Source organism: Solanum stenotomum, chromosome 2 (assembly GCF_019186545.1).
Source record: "Solanum stenotomum isolate F172 chromosome 2, ASM1918654v1, whole genome shotgun sequence".
NCBI classification, from domain to species: Eukaryota; Viridiplantae; Streptophyta; class Magnoliopsida; order Solanales; family Solanaceae; genus Solanum; species Solanum stenotomum.
Window position 1 is genome coordinate 10,103,788 of NC_064283.1, and position 19,090 is coordinate 10,122,877.

Consider the following 19,090-nt stretch of genomic DNA (forward strand, 5'->3'; position numbering starts at 1 on the left):
TCGCATATAGGTTGGGTATCGGTCGGTTCAATTTTGAAGTTTATCGATTTGACTTATTGGTTAATGGTTTGTACACAAGCTAAATCATTAAGAACAATTAAGATATTGACTTATCAGTTATTGATTGTTATCGGTTCAGTTATTTGTTTAACCGTTAAGATTTGATACAAAAAATAAATGATTGAAAATCACTTAAAAACATGGTAACAAAACCAAATAAGCTATGCACATGAGTAGATAGATTGTGTCTTCCTCAGAAACAACACTAACACATTGTAGAATAACCAAAAGTTTGACACTGTCAGAAATTAAAATATGAAACTAATCCTAAGTCAAAGACTTTATTTACCAATGCTTTAATCAACGTTTTCAAACATGGAAATCAAAGGGTTATGTTGTGAGATTGGAGAAAGTTTTTGGTCGGAAAGGAGGTGAGACATGCTGAAATTTTTTGGTTGGGAAGAGATTGGAGACAAAACCCCTCTTTTTAAAAATTTCTTTTAATTAAAGAAATAACAAAATCCCTCTATTTTTATTTTTTAAATTATATATATAAGCCGCATCAGTTTAAAAAAAATCACGTGTAGCGTGTGATTGACACATTTTTGTGTATGGAAAGAAGGGGGTGTCTTTAAGCTTAGTTCAAGTATATGAGTGTTATTAGGTCTGCCAATAGTTCAAAGATGAAACCAATAATCCACGCCAAATTCGAAAGTGTTTTTAATACTTATCTATGAATTTGTTGGATGATTATTTGACATTTCGATTTTCTCCTTCTTTTTTATTAGTATATCATGTGTTGAATAGCTAAAAGTTCACAACAAAGGATAATGTGGCAATATGACCACCACTTTAATGAAAATCATAGACATATTTTTCAGATTTTTTTTTGTGTCATAATATCCAAGCACAAATTCATGTTTAAGATAAAAAAGAAAGTCTAATGACCATGTAAAATTCTTCAAAGAAAAATTATCATATTAATTTGGTACAAGTTCATTATAACCTTTTTCATCTTAATATTTTCTTATGTATACTTGTGCAAAGACAGCAAATAAAATCACAATTCCTCCCCAAGACATCCCAAAATTTTAGTAATTAGATTTACTCGCCTCAAAGTTTAGCCAATATTGCACTCGTTACGTAAATAAAATTGAAGTTTTCTTTGTTTCAATTTGTATGTCTTACTTTTTTTTTTAGTTCGTTTGAAAAAGAATGTCTCACTCCTTCTTAATAACTCTTTAATTATAATTTTACACATGACACGTTTAAGATCACAAAATTAAAATATATTTTTCCTATATTCTACATAATGTAAGTCAAACTCAAATTTAAAAAAAAAAATGAAACGGAGAGAATATATCTCGAGTTTTCAAATACTCCCTCCGTCCCATTTTATGTGGCAACATTTGACCGGGCACGGAGTTTAAGAAATAAATGAAGACTTTGAAATGTTTACCAAATTGCCCTTTTAAAAAGTAGACTCAATTTCTCTCTCCTCATAAATGTATTGGAGTATTATTTTAAGATTAAGTGGGACTAACAAGGATAAAAAAGGAATTGTACCTTTAAATACTTTCCATATAAGGAAATGTGACATTCTTTTTGGGACTGACCAAAAAGGAAATGTTGCCACATAAAATGGGACGGAGGGAGTAATAATCAAATATACATTTGAGCCCATATTTTGGGCGGGCCAAGTTATAAACCCAAATTTTGAGGTCTCATTTCCCCGCCAGTTCGGTATTATATCACTCTTTTGACGGAAAACAATCTCCGGCGACGGAAGGATGCCGACGGTATTCATCGCCGTTCAGTGTTGTGAATGCTCCACCATGCAGGTATCTATCTATCTTTCTCTGTGTGTACATAGATAATGATGCAGTAACGAGAAATCGAGGTTTTTCAGGTAAAGCAGCAGAAGAAGAGTAGCAACAAATGGACCTGCGTGGTTTGTAATCAGAAACAGTCTGTTCGGAAAATGTTCGCCCAGGGGTATAAGGCTAAGGAAATTCGCCTATTTGTTCAGAGTTTCAATATGTCTCGCCAATTTACGGATCAATTGCCTGTGATAGACAGAGAAGAAATTGAAACCCTAGATATTGAAGAGCAGAATCAAAGTCATGGAAGTTTGAAGAGAAAGGATTGGACAGAGTATCTCGATCCAGAAGAAGATGCAATTGAAAATGATGAAATTTCAGGTAACTTAAATTTCTTATAGTTCTGATGATTTAAGAGTCTGATGAAGTTTTATTTGGATTGATATTTTAGGTTTTGAATTGTTCGATCTGGAAATGCAGGAGATGTTATGGAGCCGAAGATTGTGACGGAGTTACCCAAAGAGTTATTCAGAAGGCCTAGGCTGAACAACTACTCTGCTGTCGCAGGTAATTTCAAACCAGTGTTCTCAAAGCGGAATGCCAGAAAACAAAGCATATCTCAAGGTTACCGGAATGCACAAAACACAGGTAACCTCGATGGCCTCTTATATAGAGAAATTCAGAATCTAGAATTAGGTGGATTTGCGAAATGAGTGTGATTATATATATTTATGCATAATTCGAGCCAAAAGCAATTAGTTCAATTCCAACTTGTAGAACCTGTCCTTGATCCCCCTATTTTAGTGCCTAACCATGAATACGAGGTAGGAGGGATGAGTGATTTTGGAATCAGATGAGTTGGATATTTACCGAGTAGTTTTCCAGTACCTGTCTGATGATTACAGAACATACCGAGTAAGGTATGAAGAGCTTCGAGTGCATATAGCAATTGGCAGGTGTAAAAGCAATTTGTTGAGTTGATATTTTGAGAAAGTAGATGATCATAGTTGCGTCTTACAAAGACCTTCACTGTTTTTATCCAATTTTCCCGTTGGGAAACTGCATTTTGGGATTTCAGTAAGCCTGTTTTGTGTTAAAAACCCGTAAAGAGGTAGCCCCTTTCTCCCCGAGTAGTTCATTCACTCCTAATGCCTACCATTTCTATATACTATTGAAAAAAGAGAGGTAGAGCGAGGAGCTCAACATTGGAACCTTGACTTGCAGATGTTGAGCCAAGCAAACATCAGGCAACAATGGCATCGGTGATCTCCAAGTGGGGAGATAATAGAACAACGCCACTAGACGTGTCTGTTCAGCCAGCAGCAGACAGTGTTTGCAAACTGAATGAAGGCATCAACCTATATGACAATGACAATTATAGAAATGAAGGAGATCTTGGTTATAGAAAGTCAGTACAGAGAAGTCAGACAAAGACGGCCAACAAAGTCTCCAAATGGACTGAGTACATAACTGAAGATGAAGATGATTGTCTCTCGCAGTTTGCTAGTGGGAGAGGATTCACGTCTGAATTAAATGAAGATATCAACCGATATGACCATGACAATTATATAAATGGTGAAGGAAATCATGGTTATAGCAAGTCAGAACAGAGAAGTCATCCAAAAACAGCCAACAAAGTCTCCAAATGGACCGAGTACATAATTGAAGATGAAGATGATTGTCACTCGCAGTTTGCAAGTGGGAGAGGATCCACATCTGATGTCAACAAATGGAGTGGCAATACCTTTGAGACCTCATTGAAGGATCAAAGACTAGATGACGAAGAAATCCACCCCGATTTTCTCTAGACTTATTTCGAAGGAGTGTACTATGGGCTGACAGCAAGGGAGTGGTTTCGTTTGATTTAGTGTTGTATCTTTTTTATACACTGTCTTAATGCAGTGGACTGTAAGACATGTATTAGCTTGAACTATGACTATGAAGCCGCCCAATACAGCAAGTTCTCGACATGAAAAGGAGAAGAGGAAATGCCTGAAAGGCTTCAAAGTAAAATACATTCACAATGTCAATTAAACCTGCTAAAGAAGGGCCAGACATAACACACTCCTTACCAACAGATGATGTTTAGGATCAAAGGGCCTTTGTCATGTCTAGTGGTGGCAAATGAGTGGGTTGAAAATGGGTCAACATAAAATGGGTAATAATTCAATTTGCCCATATTTGATATGGGTAAAAATTGATTGGGTAACAAATGGGTTAGGTAAAATACTAGTTTACCCATATTTACCCATATTTTCATGATTTACTTAAGAATTCAACATGGACAAAAATAATTTAATTTTTTTTAGATAAAAAATGTTGAAAATGCTTCATTTAGTTTTATTGTATCATAAAAGTAAAAAAAAACCCTAACTTTTCAATATAAAATAAATTTATGTAATAACAAGGGGAAAATATTTTTACAAAGTAAATGAATAGTTGCATTTTAAGACTAAAACATGCTAAATGCACTTTAACAATGTCAATACTAATACATGATTTGCTTATTTTACACTATTATTTATTATCCATTATAAAATTAAATAAATTAAAAAATATAATTATAATTAACAAAAGAAATGTACATTTAAAATATATATTTTTGGAGGGCCAAAGACTTCCCCTTTTCAATTATAGAGAAAAATAATTAAACAATTAGTTCTATAGAAGAATATAAAAAGGAAGAGAAGTTACAATTATTTTTAGTGATATCATGAATTTTAAGTGAATAAAACTTAAAAGTTTAACCCATTTGGCTAATCCATATTTTACCCATAGTTTTATGGGTTGAATATGGGTATCAACCCATATTTTACCCATGTAAAAAGTCACTCACCCAACACATTAAAATATGGGCGGGTTGGGCAGGTTACCAAAATATGAGCTCATTTTGCTGGCACTAGTCATGTCCTTGACACATTAGACTACATAAATGTTAAAAGGTCTAACCCATCGGTGACCCCCTAACTTAGACAACTTAATTAGAGTTTGTTTATTTTAGACACCTTTCGTTGTGTCATTTTGACACTCTTTGCGTACACGTCATAGAGGGTGTGATACACTCGTTTATTGCGCATGAAAAGCTTATTTAGTTAATTTTTAATTATTTTTTCATCTTCTTCGCCATTTTCAGCCTCCCTTTTCCAAGCTTAACTCCATCCATGGCGAATGTTTTAAAATTTAAGAAAAGACGTATTTCAAGATTTAAATATTGAAATAATGATGAAATTCTTTTTTGGAGGAATTTTGATATTGTCATATGGAAGTGGATTTGATTTTTCATGCCTTCTTATTTTTTTCCGTTAATTCTAATGATTTCAATTCAGCTTTACTGCTTTGTTATTGATTAAGAAGAATCTGAATCCATGACTTAGCTTTATTCCCGTGTAATAAAATTTATTGTTGTGTGAGGAGTCATTTGGTGGGTTACTTTCTTCTAAGCTATTTCAATAGAAGACCACATTGAATATTTTTTTTTGTAAGAATTTCAATTTAAAGTTTAAGATTTCTACGGATATTATAAATATCAGAACTTTTATGTACAAGTTGAAAAAACTTTATGCCTGATGAATGGAGCTAAGAATGTAAAATCTTCTTACTGTATTGTTTGATCTTAAATTTTTAATAGGAGTGTTTGCATAGGTTTTGCCATATTATTTGATGATTTATATTATAGTAAAACCTTATTAATTAAAGAAGTCACAAGAGGCAAAGACCTAGGTTATATTTATATTTAAAAAATGTTAGAAAATATATTTAAATAAAATTTAATATATTTGCATACATGTTCGGGAATTTTTTGGTTTTCTTTTATAAATTAAAAAGACCATCTCAATTGTTTGCTACGATATACACTTAAATAAAAATCTACGATTTTATTTAAAAAATTATATAAATCGATTTGGGACAGTTCGGTCAGTTTTTCATATTTTTTTGACACCCTAGAGCCATGGATGGGTTAGTCCATGTTAAAATATGCTAGATGTTACAAATTCAGGTGCTAAAGAGTTATAAGACATGTTAAACTATGCTAAATGTTACAAAAAATCGAGTGCTCAAAACAGAAATGTAGTCAAAACAAAACAAATCCATAAATTGCAACCAAGTCTAGAAAGTAACAAAAAATAAAATTAAAACGTAAGCAAAGTAAACTCCTAGAAGAAGCTCTCTTTGCTAAAATCTTAAGCCTACAAAGAATGTCATTAAATACCATAAGAAGACCAGACTCCCTAAGTCACCACCATCACCCCTTCCAAAATACGGGCCAATTTAGGGACATTGTGCCAATATTTGCTTCATTCATTCAGAATGAGCGATCCAAATTTATCACCAACACTAGCTGGCTCCACGCAAAGAACATCCATAGCCTCGGAGACTTTCTCCTTAAGAGCATCAGGGGACTCAATGAGATGAAGCACCTCAGTCTGATCCATCTCAAGCAACATTCCAGTAACTTTACCAGCATGATCGCGTTCAATGTGTTCCACTAGTGGAAATAACTGCTCTCCAAGCATCTGCAACACCTTACCATAGTTAAGCATTGGGAAACAAGGAACAGGTAGCTCAAGTTTGACGTAAAAAATCAGCAGGGAGAAAAGAAGTGAAACTAAAATCAAGGGCGTACCGCGTGCTGATCTTCTGGAGAAGCAAAGGCCAAAGAAGAAGCAAGTGTTGACGGTGGCACTGGGTTAGAGCGTTGGATGTCCAAGGGAGGAGTTGTCATAGCAGAAGAAGCATCAAATGGCGCTCGCATAATTGATCCCATCATACCTTGAGGGATGCTAGGATGCATGCCATTTCGTCCATTCGGATTGAATCGACCAGAGTTCCACTGCATAGATTAATAAAGCTTTAACAACTCAACTTTATACAAAGGGATTGAATCAATAATTGAAACTGAAACGTGTATTTTGACTGAAGATTGTAGAATTTAGTTATTATCTTTTAATCTTATGACCTATCACACACAGTTTTGGAAAATTATAATACTTTTTACAAGAAGACTGTGAATACGTCCTATATTAAAATGATGTATGAACTTAATAAAATGAAAGAATATGCACCTGATGCTGCTGTTGAGGATATCCTCCTCTCCTTCCACCAATACGTCCGTGTTGTCCTTGATGATGCTGAAACTGATAGGGCAAGAAGAAATTCGGACCAACACCTGGACGAAGTCCGGGCATGAATTGTTGCTGGAAGCCAAATCCAGCAGCTTGAGTTGCTACACCTTGACTAAAGTAGACCTGCGGAGGTGCAAGTCGAGGTGCCCCAGTGTGATACCCAGGCATACCTCCAGGAGGAGGAGTCATTAGCCCAGTTGGTCGCATCCGAGCAAAATGTGTCTGCTAACAAATAAACATCAAATTATGCAATGAACATCCATAATACAATGTATTATTTGTGAATTTAAGAAAGATGTGTGTGCTTAGAGCAGATTCTCGAGTGAACTCTAACTAGAATCAAATACATTGAAGCAACTATAACTTGAATCTTAGGAGAAAAAATCTAGTATACGATACCTGTAGCCACACTCTTCTTTCATCCTTGCGCTGGGCAACAGCGACAAATAAAGGTTTTCTTCCTATCAACTTGCCGTTCATCTCATTCAACTGAAACAATAATAAAAACAATTTATGCATACATATATTTGTCTCTTTAAAAGCAAGTAACACAAGGTAGATTAGATAATTTGAACAACTTACCGCTCGTGTAGCTTCCTCTGGGGTGGAGAAGGCAACAAATCCAGAACCCTTGCTACTCCCTTTTGCATCACGCATCACCTAATAATAATTTCAAATTGATATGAAACACTAAAACAAACTTTTCCACAGATGATATGTACTTAATAAAATCAACAAATCAGGCACATATATACCTTGCAGGATGTTATGGTTCCGTACTCTACGAATAATTCTTTCAGATTTTCATCATTCACACTGTCATCCAGATTTTTCAAATACAAGTTAGCACCTTTTAATTTCTCAAATCGACTAGCTCGTTCTTGTTCAAATTTGGCTCTAAGATCTGCTTCCCGCTCTGATTTCTTCTGTGCCTTGCCAACATACAGAACCTTGTCATTCAAAGAATGACCATTCAGTTCTTCAACTGCAGAGGCTGCAGCATTCCATGTCTCAAAATTCACGAACCCAAAACCCCTGGATTTCCCACTAGAGTCTGTCATAACTAGAGCACTGGTGATTGTGCCGTACTTCTCAAAAAGTTTCTTCAGATCTTCATCACTAGTGGATTCTGGTAAGTTTTTCACATAAACATTTGTGAATTTATCACAAACATTTCCTCTCCTTTCTTGACCACGAATGAAGTAGCCAACATACACTTGCTTATCATTTATTAACATACCATTTAGTCGATTGATTGCTTTCTGTGCAGCTTCATCCTGATCAAACTGTACAAAACCATAGCCTTTTGATTGACCACTACTATCAACAGCTACCTTGCAGGAAAGAACTGTTCCAAAGGCACCAAAAGTGTCCTGCAAAGCCTTGTTATCTATCGACGAGTCCAGGTTCTTAATGAACACGTTAGCATACCCACTCTTCCTCAAACTAGGATCTCTATGAGAAAACATTATCCTCATAGGTTTTCCATTCACTTGAGTAAAATTCAACAACTCCCTTGCAGTAGTAGCTGCAACAAACAAATTACAAAAACAAAAACTCATCAACACCCACAAAGTATTAAGTAGTACTATAAAGTATTATTAACCTTTACACATCCCAAATTGGATTGCTATTAAAAGACATGTACATTTTTTTGTGAACTCTAAGTAATCTTAAACAGTGTTGGATAAACTAAAATTCAATTTCCGTTTGAAAGGTAGCCAAACACATATTCCCTATAGTCTTATAATTTATATACTAAAATTTTTTAATACACTAAACCAAACAATGCATAAAAAATAACTTATGCATAATTAATGCAAGCATTACTAATACACTTTATTTAGCTTTAGAAAAAAATAATACATACCTTAACTTTGTGTATTACTTAATTTGGTACACTTTTTTAGCCTATGTATAACTAATACATGAAAATTCATGGTATTAATAATGCAAAGAGTATTAAAACATGCATTAACATGAATAAATACATATTTGTCTATCAAAATCTTTTCAACTGTATAAACAAATATTCTTTTTAGAAATTATTTAATACATATTATTTTTATACACCAAATCAACACTGCATAAGAAATAATACAAGAAAAACTAATATCAATCTTACTAATACACCATAATATTCAGCACTATTCTTACACACCATACCAAATATAAATAAACCCTAGCATGGTTGTTACATGTATTAATACTAGTTATACATAGGCTGAAGATCATATCATATCAAGTACAAAGGATAAAATAATATCATGACTAATACATATATTATTTGTTCTAATACATCCTACCAAACGACCAGCCAAAACGTCCGAATAATGAAAATAACGGCACATGCAAATAAATAATTCAGTGTGTATAAATAAAATAGAGAAAGAGAAAAGTTGTTATACCATCTTGGGTAGAAGTGAAGTTCACGTAAGCGTAACCAAGGGACGCTCGCCGTTGATCTCTGCAAACCCTAACAGACAACACTGGTGCAACCTGATTAAAAACTTCATACAATTGTCCTTCATCTACCGTCGTATCCAGATCCCCGACGTACAGCGAATATTGACCAACACCAACACCACCCATTCCTCCCACTACATGCGGAGACGGCGGTGGCGTTACTCCAACAGCCGCCTGAATTTGTACTGTAGCCGGTAATTGAGGAACCGCCGCCATATAAATACTGATTATTATCTCCGATCGAACAAGCAGATGAATGTGCCTAAAATAAATATAGAAAAATTGAATTGAGAATTGAGTGAAATAAAAAAAAAAAAAAAAAAAGAGAAGAGAAGATCGCCGCTAAGCGCAAACGATGAGTGAAAAATATTGGGAGCAAGGATTATATATGAAAGAAATTGTGGGCCCCAATAATGAACCGGCACTTAAAGGCAGCGTTTGAGGTGGGGCCGCACGTGCGCATACTAAAAATAAAAAAATCAATATAAAAATTGAAGGAAATAAAATTACCTGATTAATAATATATGCACAACTGCAAGATCAAACAATAAAGTTACAATGCACAACTGCAAGATCAAACATTAATAAAGTTACAATGGTTTACAAAGAAGAGGTAGGAGGCTTTATGTAATAACTAAAATAACTCTTGTATCTCTCTATACTAAAAATATGTAATAAGTCACCCTATTTATAATATTAAAAAACCAAATTAAACTAAAATTAGGAATTTCTCTAATTAATAAATCCTAATTCAACACAATTAACAAAATACCATAAATAACCAATTCTAAATTATTAAGAATTCCTATAATTAAATTACCATTTATAATAAATCCTAAACTAGTAAGGAATTCTATTTCTTTGATTTATTTCCTACAAAATTAATAGTTTTCTAGCTATATTATACTCTATCGTTTGAGTAATATTTGATTTTCAAGAAATAGTTATATTCAATAGAAATAGCTTGATAAATTATAAATTATATTTATTGGAGTAATTACTTAACGAATTGTGATTTTTGTTAAATAGATCCTTTTTTTGTAAAGGACGAGCAAACTTTTTTTTTTGTATTTAAATCTTATGATTTTATAATAAAAATATGTAGAAGGTATTAAAATTATCTTTTATTTCGTGATATTGAAATATCGTCCAAGAGTTGCAAAAGAAAAGAAGTGAAAGATGTACTTTCTTAAACAATTTTTTTAATAAAAAAAAATGTCAAAGAAATTAAGAGAAAACAATTCGAAAGAAAAAAATATGCACACAGATCTATTTTTCCCTCGACTCAAAACAATTCGAAGGAAAACTAACAGAAGCAAAAAAATACTCTTTCCGTTTCATAATAGTTATTCATTATGCTATTTTGAGATGCTTAACAAAATTTATTCATTTTATAAAAGCAAAGATAATCTCACATTTAGTTCATAATTTATCCTTATTATTACTTATAATTATTTTCTATAATATTTTAAAAGACATTATATTTATTATATTTAAAGAATGATAGTACTCCCTCCGTTTCAAAAAGAGTAATCTGGTTTGACTTGACACGTAGTTTTAGAAAATAAAGAAGATTTTTAAATCTTGTGATCTTAAATTAAAGTTATGTCATATGTACTAAATTACCCTTCAATCTTGTAGCTTTAAACATGCCACATGAAAAACTGAAATTAAAATGTTACCAAAAAAGGAAAGAGATCATTTCTTTTTAAGAAGATCATTCTTTTTTAAACGGATGGAGTAGTAAAATTCTTCTTCTATTTATAATTTTTTAAAAATATATAAAATTAATAATGAACAAGTATGATTGGGAAGTATAATAAAATATTATTATTTTTTTGTCAAAGCATGGGCTACTGATGGATGGAAATAGAATTTCGAGCATATTGGGATTATATGCACCGTTTTTGGTAGCTCCTTAAATTTTGTGCTAATAATATGCACACTGTTTGACTTTTCGATAGTTCTTTAAAATTTGTGCTAATAATTATAAATTTATAAGTACTATATTCGTCCATTTTTAATTGTCATACTTTTTTTTTAGAGTTAAATTATAAAAACTTTGATTATAATATATTTTTTATCATATTGATATACAATTTTTTTTTAATCTATAACACTTTTTGTATAGTTTTTGAATATCTAAACCTTTTGTTTAAAATATTGAATTAATGTAATCTAATTTAACTTTGAAAATTAGTTAAATTAACTTTCGAAAAGTGCAACATGACAAATAAAAGTGGACGAATGGAGTACCATTTGACATTTTGACTTTTTGGTAGCAATTTAAATTTTGTGCTAACAATTATTCCTTTCGTTAATAGACGACATTTTATTAAAAATATTGTTTCATATTATTTGATCATTTATTAAATCAAGATAGAATTAATTAGTTTTTTTTCATTCTACTCTTACTATTAATATGACCTTTGTAAGTTTAAACAAATTTTAAAGATCCAAATATTTATTTTTCAAGAGGTCAATTAATATAAACAACGGACAATGTAATAAAATTGATCGATCTATCAACAATTTCTTAATCACGTGTAAAATGGTAAGTGAAATATATTTTTAAAAATTATGATCAAACACATATTACAAACAATCCATCTTCACTTAAAACTTCTCTTTTTTAAAAAAAATAAAAAGCATCCATTGCTAAGCAGTAGTACTAATAATTTGCGTTGGTAATAAGAAAAAGTAAGGCATTGGTTTGAACCTTATAGGAGAAGGGGAAAGATTCACTAACGTGGATAGGACTATACCCGTTAGCCTTGTTTAATTGATACATATGACATATCACATGGACTTGCACTGGTGGGAGTGCTTCACCCTTAACCAGAGGTCTCGGATTTGAGCCCTGGGTATGGAAAAAATCTTGTTAGGAGTGTCACCCCCGAATGATCCCTGTAATGCGCGATCCTAATTTAGTCGAAGCTCCAATGTGGGCTCTGAATACCAGGTTGAAAACCAAAAGAAACATGCACTTTACTATCGATCAACAATCATAGGAATATAAGCGTTAGAAATAGTCAGATAGGCTTAAAGTTATTGACAAAACTCTCAACATAGTATTATCAACATGCAACTAATAACGGAGAAAAATAATTAAGCTATTTGTATTTAAAAAATGGACAAAGATCAAACTTGATAAGTTTTTGAATACTTAAAGGACTAAACTCAGTAAGTTTATAGTTAAGGGACTAAAATCGATATGTGTATAGTTAAGAGACCAAAATTGACAAGTTTTTGAATAGTTGAAGGACTAAATCCGTTAAGTATATAGTTCAGGGACCATTTTAGACATACTCCTATAGCTGAGGGATTATTCATGTCATTTTCTCGGTTTGATAACAATCAGATTGTTACAATATCATGGCCCTAGAACTTTCTCTCATAAAAAATTCGCAAAGAGAAAAAAAACACTATGGCTTGCCATTACATTTGATGTTAATTATAGTAATGTAGGATAATAGAACAAAATATTTTTGTTACCCACTGAATAGTAAAGTAAAAATTCAAAGTAGACGATCAATTTGACAAGTCACTGTGGAATCTATAATTGGACTAACCTCTTATATTACTCGTACGATTGTGTAAACTTTCTTCCTTTTTTTAAAAAAAAAAATCAGCGTATCGTAAATATTAATCTTTCCAGCGAATTATATATCAAAATACTCAAAACGTCTCTATTTATTTTTGAGTATGCAATAATAGCAAATATTTTTGTGAGGAAGAAGAATCCCCAGCGAAAATTGCTCTATCAACTGTCAAATCCGGTGTGAAGACAAAATTTGAATGTAATTTACTAAAATCTCTACTCCGTTTTTCTTATTGAGTGAATTTTCTTCAAATTGATTTTGCTTGGTTTAATTTGTTATGATTTTTGAATAATGTATCATTTAGTTTAAAAGTAATAATTTTATGTTAAACGTATGATTTTTTTTTTATATAGGTTTTAAAACTCGTAGATATAAATCATCATGTTTTATGTTTTTTTTTTTTTTTTGAAGTGGGATATATTTTTAAAAACTATGGTCAAATACTTATTGAAACATCAATCCAAACTTCACCTAATATTAGAAGGAAAAAGAAAACCGTTGCTAAGTAGTAATAGTACTAGTAATTACATCTCTAGCTTTCCTATTTTTTTTTATCGGATGTCCCCGAAGGGACTCTAGTTTTCCTATTTAGAATGTATTTTATTTATATTAAATATATATAAATATATAAACCATAAGTTGTCCAAATTTGATAGTAAAACGGATATAAAAACTGCAATTTTCGGCCTAATCCTACACAATTTAGAAATTGTAGGGTAAGTAATCCAAATTCTTTTCGAACTAGTTTTTGACATCTATATATACCCTCACAATTTATTAACTAAACATCATACATCATACATCTTTCTATTGATATTGATAATTGATCATGGCTGGTGGGAACTTTATGGTTGCTGATGAAGGGGGTTGTGAGTACCCAGGGAAGTTGACACGTTACGTGGCCCTTACTTGTATTATGGCTGCAATGGGAGGTTTGATCTTTGGTTACGACATTGGAATTTCAGGAGGAGTTACTTCTATGGATCCTTTTCTCAAACTCTTCTTCCCTTCTGTTTATCGTAAAGAGGCTCTCGACACCTCCACCAATCAGTATTGCAAGTTTGACAGCCAGTTGCTCACCCTTTTCACCTCTTCTCTCTATGTCGCTGCTCTCATCGCCTCCTTTGTTGCTTCTTTCGTTAGTAAGAAACACGGCAGAAAAGTGACCATGTTCCTTGGAGGTCTCTTCTTCTTGTTTGGTGCCGTTCTCAATGCTGCTGCAGTCCATATTAGCATGCTCATCTTGGGTCGTATCCTTCTTGGGGTTGGAGTCGGATTTGCTAATCAGTCAGTACCTATTTATTTGTCTGAGATTGCTCCCTACAAGTACAGGGGTACATTCAATGTTCTGTTCCAATTGGCCATTACCGTCGGGATCTTGATAGCTAATATCGTCAATTTCCTTACTAACAAGATCTCTGCCGGTTGGGGATGGAGGGTCAGCTTAGGTGGTGCAGCCGTGCCAGCATTAGTCATTTTGATTTCGTCCTTGTTTCTCGATGATACTCCCAGTTCCCTGATCCAAAGGGGAAAATCAGAGGAGGCAGAGCAACTACTGAAAAAGATCAGGGGAGTTGACAACGTTGATGCTGAACTGAAGGACCTTGTGGAAGCGAGTGAAGCATCCAAGAAAGTACAACACCCATGGAAAGTCCTTCTCAGAGTCAGAAAGTACAAACCCCAGTTGATTTTATCAACTCTGATTCCGACATTCCAGCAACTAACAGGGATTAACGTGGTCATGTTCTATGCTCCCGTGCTTTTTCAAACGCTAGGCTTTAAGGCCAACGCCTCCCTCATGTCCGCTGTCATCACCGGGGCTGTCAATGTGGGTGCAACTTTTATTTCAGTGTATTGTACAGACAGGTATGGAAGGAAGGTGCTTCTCCTTACGGGTGGCGTCCTAATGTGTGTATTCCAAGCATTAGTTGCAGGTCTTATTGGGTGGAAATTCGGAACTACAGGGGTGGTCGCCACTGTTTTGCCTCAGAGCTACGCAATATTAGTGGTTCTGTGCATCTGCGTGTTCGTGGCTGCCTTTGCATTCTCATGGGGTCCATTGGGATGGTTAATTCCAAGTGAGATTTCTCCATTGGAAGTTCGATCTGCAGCACAAAGCGTCACTGTCTCCATGAACATGTTATTTACGTTTGCGGTGGCACAAGTTTTCTTAAAGGTGTTGTGCTGGATGAAGTTTGGGTTGTTCATCTTCTTTGCTGCCTTTGTGTTTATAATGACTCTCTTTGTCTACTTTTACGTGCCGGAAACGAAGAATATACCGATTGAAGAGATGTCCCGAGTGTGGGGAGAGCATTGGTACTGGAAGAATTACATGGATGAACAATCACCTGCAGAGGAAGTCGTCTAGAGTACTACTGATTAGGATTACCACATAGTTTATTGTTTTAGTATAGTCATTTTTTAATCTATAGTACAATATTCTTTCTGTTTTTTTTTTCATGTTGTGGAATTTCTTAGAATTTGTTAATTTTACATACTATTGATCTTTCATTTTTTATATATGTGCAAGATATTCGAGTTTTTAATTCCCAATTAACTAAGAACAAAAGTTTATTTTATACGTCGTTAGATAGGTAAAGGAAGATTTTTGTTCTAAACACTTGTTCTAATTTTTATTCCAGACAACGAAAATTGTCTAAACAGAGAGAAAATTGCACCTGTTATCACACACATGTTAATCTTCAACAGTTGAATATAAATTTTCAAGGACTTAGCCTCATTTCAAGCAACAATTCTTTTACTGGAGCAAGAAGCCTGAATTATGAACTCTAAAAGTATAAACACTAATCGAGACAAAATCAGTAACATACACAACAACAAGATAACCATTTAATATTTTTCAACGTGGTGCTGTTTTTGGAAATATTTGAGAGACATTATCAAAAGGTGATTCTCGAACAGAAGAGCAACGTTCTTAAATGATACTTGTTGTGTGGCTTTGTTGAATAACGAATATAGAATCCTTTAGCTATTGAAGGAGTTTGACCCAGTCATTAGGTGTAAAATGAAAATTGACGTGGAACAATAGCAAATTTGGAAAGGATAGTTCACAAATTGGACCTCAAAGTGGAATGATTTCTTCGAGGGAACTTTGAGGTACTTTTTTATATGTCTCAATGATATATAGTATACAGGCGCGGACCCACATGGGTTTCAGGGGTTCACCCGAACCTCCTCAGCAAAAAATTATATTGTATATATAAGGTAAATTTTGTGTATTTATGTTGATATATATATATTTTGAACCCCCTCAATGACAAATAGAAACTGATATCCTAGCGGTAGAGTCCCTTGAAATTAATCTTCACGTTAAGGGTTTGAATCCCTTTGTTAGCATTTTTTTTCTTTCTTAGTTTCAATTTTTTTTTTTATTATTTTAGTTTCAGTTCCGTTTTTCACGTTTTTTTTTTAAAAAAAAACATGCTAAAAGTGTGGTTTTAAATCCAAAAAAATTCAAGGGTCCGCTACTAAAACTTTATACTACTACTTTCTTGAAATTTTGTTTTGTTACCTTATTTACACGTTTATATTTTTATTTTTTCGAACCCCCTGAACGAAGATCTTGGGTCCGCCACTAATCATATACCATATGATATCATGTCAACATGTATCTTCACTAAATTTGTTGAAATACTAACATTTTATTATACTTTTTGTTAAATTTAGTAAGTTGTATATCTAATGTTAGTAAAGTAATATAAGTAAATTCGTTAACAATAAGAAAAAATATAGTCATCTTTTCTTCTCATCCTTTAAACTCGATATCAAGAAAAAGAGTCAATTCCTGGTATAGTTCCTCACTTAGGTATAATTCTTTAGAAAATTACTTCTTTTTTCATAACTTAAAAGTCATCTAACCCATTTATGTGATAAAAGTAGAAAAAGAAGATAAACTTATCGAAAGAACAAAAAAGAAATTGAAAGAAAAAATGAGCATAAATAGAAAATTGTTGTAAAATGGATGTCCACATAATATACTTTGTGTGCAAGTAAACTTTGTCGCCAAGTAAAGTAACTTTGTGGCCAAGTTACTTTGTGCCCAAGTTTTATAACTTAATATATATATCCCCTCTTGTAATATGAAATAACAAGAACAAGAAGTAATAACATTCAATAATAAAGGAAAGTTATTACTACTATTACTTTGTCTCTCTCTATCGCTACTCTTCTTAATTTTAATTTATTATTTTTATTTTATAACACGTTATCAGCACGAGTCTCTGACCTATCTCGAAAATATACATGAGATGAATAGCAAAATTAGAGAGATCTTTCAATATGGTAAGTATCGGGTATGTATTTTACCAATCATTTAATTATGAGCAAATTTTATGTCACAATATCACCACCTTTCCGTATCTCTTTTTTTAATCTTAACATTTATTTGATAACAAGAGTTCTTAAAAAGTTGTTTGGAACTTATTAGTACTACACAAAAGATGTTTATGTTTGCATTACTGTCGGTGTAGTTGTTATATCTTAGTGTAAATTAATCTTTGTATGGTATGAACTTTGATTTCACTGAATTTTAATATATATAATTAACTTAAATAAGCTTTTTAGTTAACAATAGTTATGACATATTCACTTTCACATTTGTGATATTCTTTCACTCTCTTTAAAAGTATATTTCCTCTTTATGCTTTATTTTGGCTCAACTAAACAAAAATAATAATAATACTAATAATAATAATAATAATAATAATAATAATAATAATAATAATAAAATTATCTTATCATTTGAGCTTTGGGTCTCCACTTTAATTAATCTACAAAAACATAAAGTGAGATTATTGACATATTATGTGCAAATAAACAAATATATATGTATTGTCATTATAAAATAGTCATCTACACATGTTTAAAATTTCATTTCTAGCATGAAGGCATCATTTTCACTGATCCAAAAATAATTCAACACCTCAAAAAGATTTCATTTCATTTGTCACTATGCTGCAGAACAGATTAGCATATTGAGTTTTCTTTCCATTAGAAATATGCATTTGAATGATTTCTAATCTTGAAAAGTTAGAAGAATTCTGTGATTATGAATTATTATGTCAATTTTTAAGTAACAATCTTTACAATTCTAAATGAGGTTGGATGTATCTTGAATCATAAAATAAGATAAAATATATATGATGGACCAAATAATTATCCTCATAAATTGATTAATTTGAGAAATCATTTTATTTATTGTGATGATAGTATTTACCTCTAGTTGTTTTTATCTTTGGATAGCAATTTAAGAAAGAAATATTCTTATTTGGCAATTAGTGAAATAAAATGTTGGAATGAATTTGTTAGTGTTCCAATAAGTCATGAATTATTAATAAAAACTTTCAAGTTGAAAAATGAAACTGAGAGCTACTTGCGAGGACCTTGAGAGGACCAACTCTAAAAGGTAATAATTTATATATGATCTTTTGAAGTGTTATTATGACTAAATTTATTTGTGTTATTAGTAGCAAAGTGACAATATGTAAAGGCTTAAGGATGAATTTTATTTTGGACTACATATAATATCATATATTGAAGTAAGACGGTGGATTCAAATTTTATCGCACCAAAAAGGTAAGACATCGATTGAAAAGTCGATGCACCATGATGATAAGATTTTGGGTTCAAGTCTCTTCATATTTTGGCCTAACACGCCTTTATATGGATAAGACATTGGGTTAAAGTCCCAGTGCAATATATTATTGATATAATGATGACTGGGCAAATCGATATGCTCTTGAAAAAAAATGTGAAGCTTGTCCCATTAAATATGCTTCATTCTTTGAAGAAAATGTGATAGCAATATATTAAAAGTCTGAAAGATGACAAGATAATTTTATGATAAAATTATAATAGTCATCATTGTGATAATTATAAAAGATAGAACATTATGAGTTCTCAAAATGACCTTTTAAAAGGTTAACCTAATTATTGTCATCAAAATGGTATGAAAGGTCATTAGACACATGTTTATTGTGAGACCTAATAATTTGATAAGTTTATAAATCCTCCATCAAAGAAAAGGATGGAAAAAAAGTGGTGATACACTTGACTTTCA

The 19,090-nt window shown here is 32.3% G+C and overlaps 3 protein-coding genes across 3 annotated transcripts; 2 read left to right on the forward strand and 1 right to left on the reverse strand.

The window, feature by feature from the left end:
- The first annotated feature begins 1,731 nt into the window (after positions 1 to 1,731).
- Positions 1,732 to 3,777, forward strand: LOC125855487 (uncharacterized). Its single transcript, XM_049535208.1, has 4 exons — positions 1,732 to 1,841; positions 1,910 to 2,201; positions 2,301 to 2,468; positions 3,045 to 3,777. Exons 1-4 carry the CDS (start codon positions 1,791 to 1,793, stop codon positions 3,626 to 3,628), a joined length of 1,095 nt encoding a protein of 364 aa, XP_049391165.1. The 5' UTR covers positions 1,732 to 1,790; the 3' UTR covers positions 3,629 to 3,777.
- A 2,293-nt stretch (positions 3,778 to 6,070) lies between these two features.
- On the reverse strand, positions 6,071 to 9,625 carry LOC125855451 (polyadenylate-binding protein 3). Its single transcript, XM_049535171.1, has 7 exons — positions 9,352 to 9,625; positions 7,699 to 8,471; positions 7,526 to 7,603; positions 7,343 to 7,432; positions 6,884 to 7,168; positions 6,445 to 6,651; positions 6,071 to 6,334 (listed from the first exon to the last, which is right to left on the reverse strand). The coding sequence occupies exons 1-7, from the start codon at positions 9,623 to 9,625 to the stop codon at positions 6,116 to 6,118; spliced, it is 1,926 nt and encodes a 641-aa protein (XP_049391128.1). The 3' UTR covers positions 6,071 to 6,115.
- Positions 9,626 to 13,840: 4,215 nt separating this feature from the next.
- On the forward strand, positions 13,841 to 15,379 carry LOC125855424 (sugar carrier protein C-like). Its single transcript, XM_049535147.1, has one exon. The coding sequence runs from the start codon at positions 13,841 to 13,843 to the stop codon at positions 15,377 to 15,379; it is 1,539 nt and encodes a 512-aa protein (XP_049391104.1).
- Positions 15,380 to 19,090: the final 3,711 nt, after the last annotated feature.

What these genes read in the sequence shown, in the direction of transcription:
- LOC125855487 (XM_049535208.1), top strand. Translation starts at nt 1,791, where the DNA reads ATGCCGACGGTATTCATCGCCGTTCAGTGTTGTGAATGCTCCACCATG. An exon ending in GTGAATGCTCCACCATGCAG is followed by an intron (nt 1,842 to 1,909) that starts GTATCTATCTAT and finishes GAGGTTTTTCAG; the next exon opens with GTAAAGCAGCAGAAGAAGAG. An exon ending in CCGGAATGCACAAAACACAG is followed by an intron (nt 2,469 to 3,044) that starts GTAACCTCGATG and finishes CTTGACTTGCAG; the next exon opens with ATGTTGAGCCAAGCAAACAT.
- LOC125855451 (XM_049535171.1), bottom strand. Translation starts at nt 9,625, where the DNA reads ATGGCGGCGGTTCCTCAATTACCGGCTACAGTACAAATTCAGGCGGCT. An exon ending in GAACCATAACATCCTGCAAG is followed by an intron (nt 7,604 to 7,698) that starts GTATATATGTGC and finishes AATTATTATTAG; the next exon opens with GTGATGCGTGATGCAAAAGG. An exon ending in ATCCTCAACAGCAGCATCAG is followed by an intron (nt 6,652 to 6,883) that starts GTGCATATTCTT and finishes TAATCTATGCAG; the next exon opens with TGGAACTCTGGTCGATTCAA.
- LOC125855424 (XM_049535147.1), top strand. Translation starts at nt 13,841, where the DNA reads ATGGCTGGTGGGAACTTTATGGTTGCTGATGAAGGGGGTTGTGAGTAC.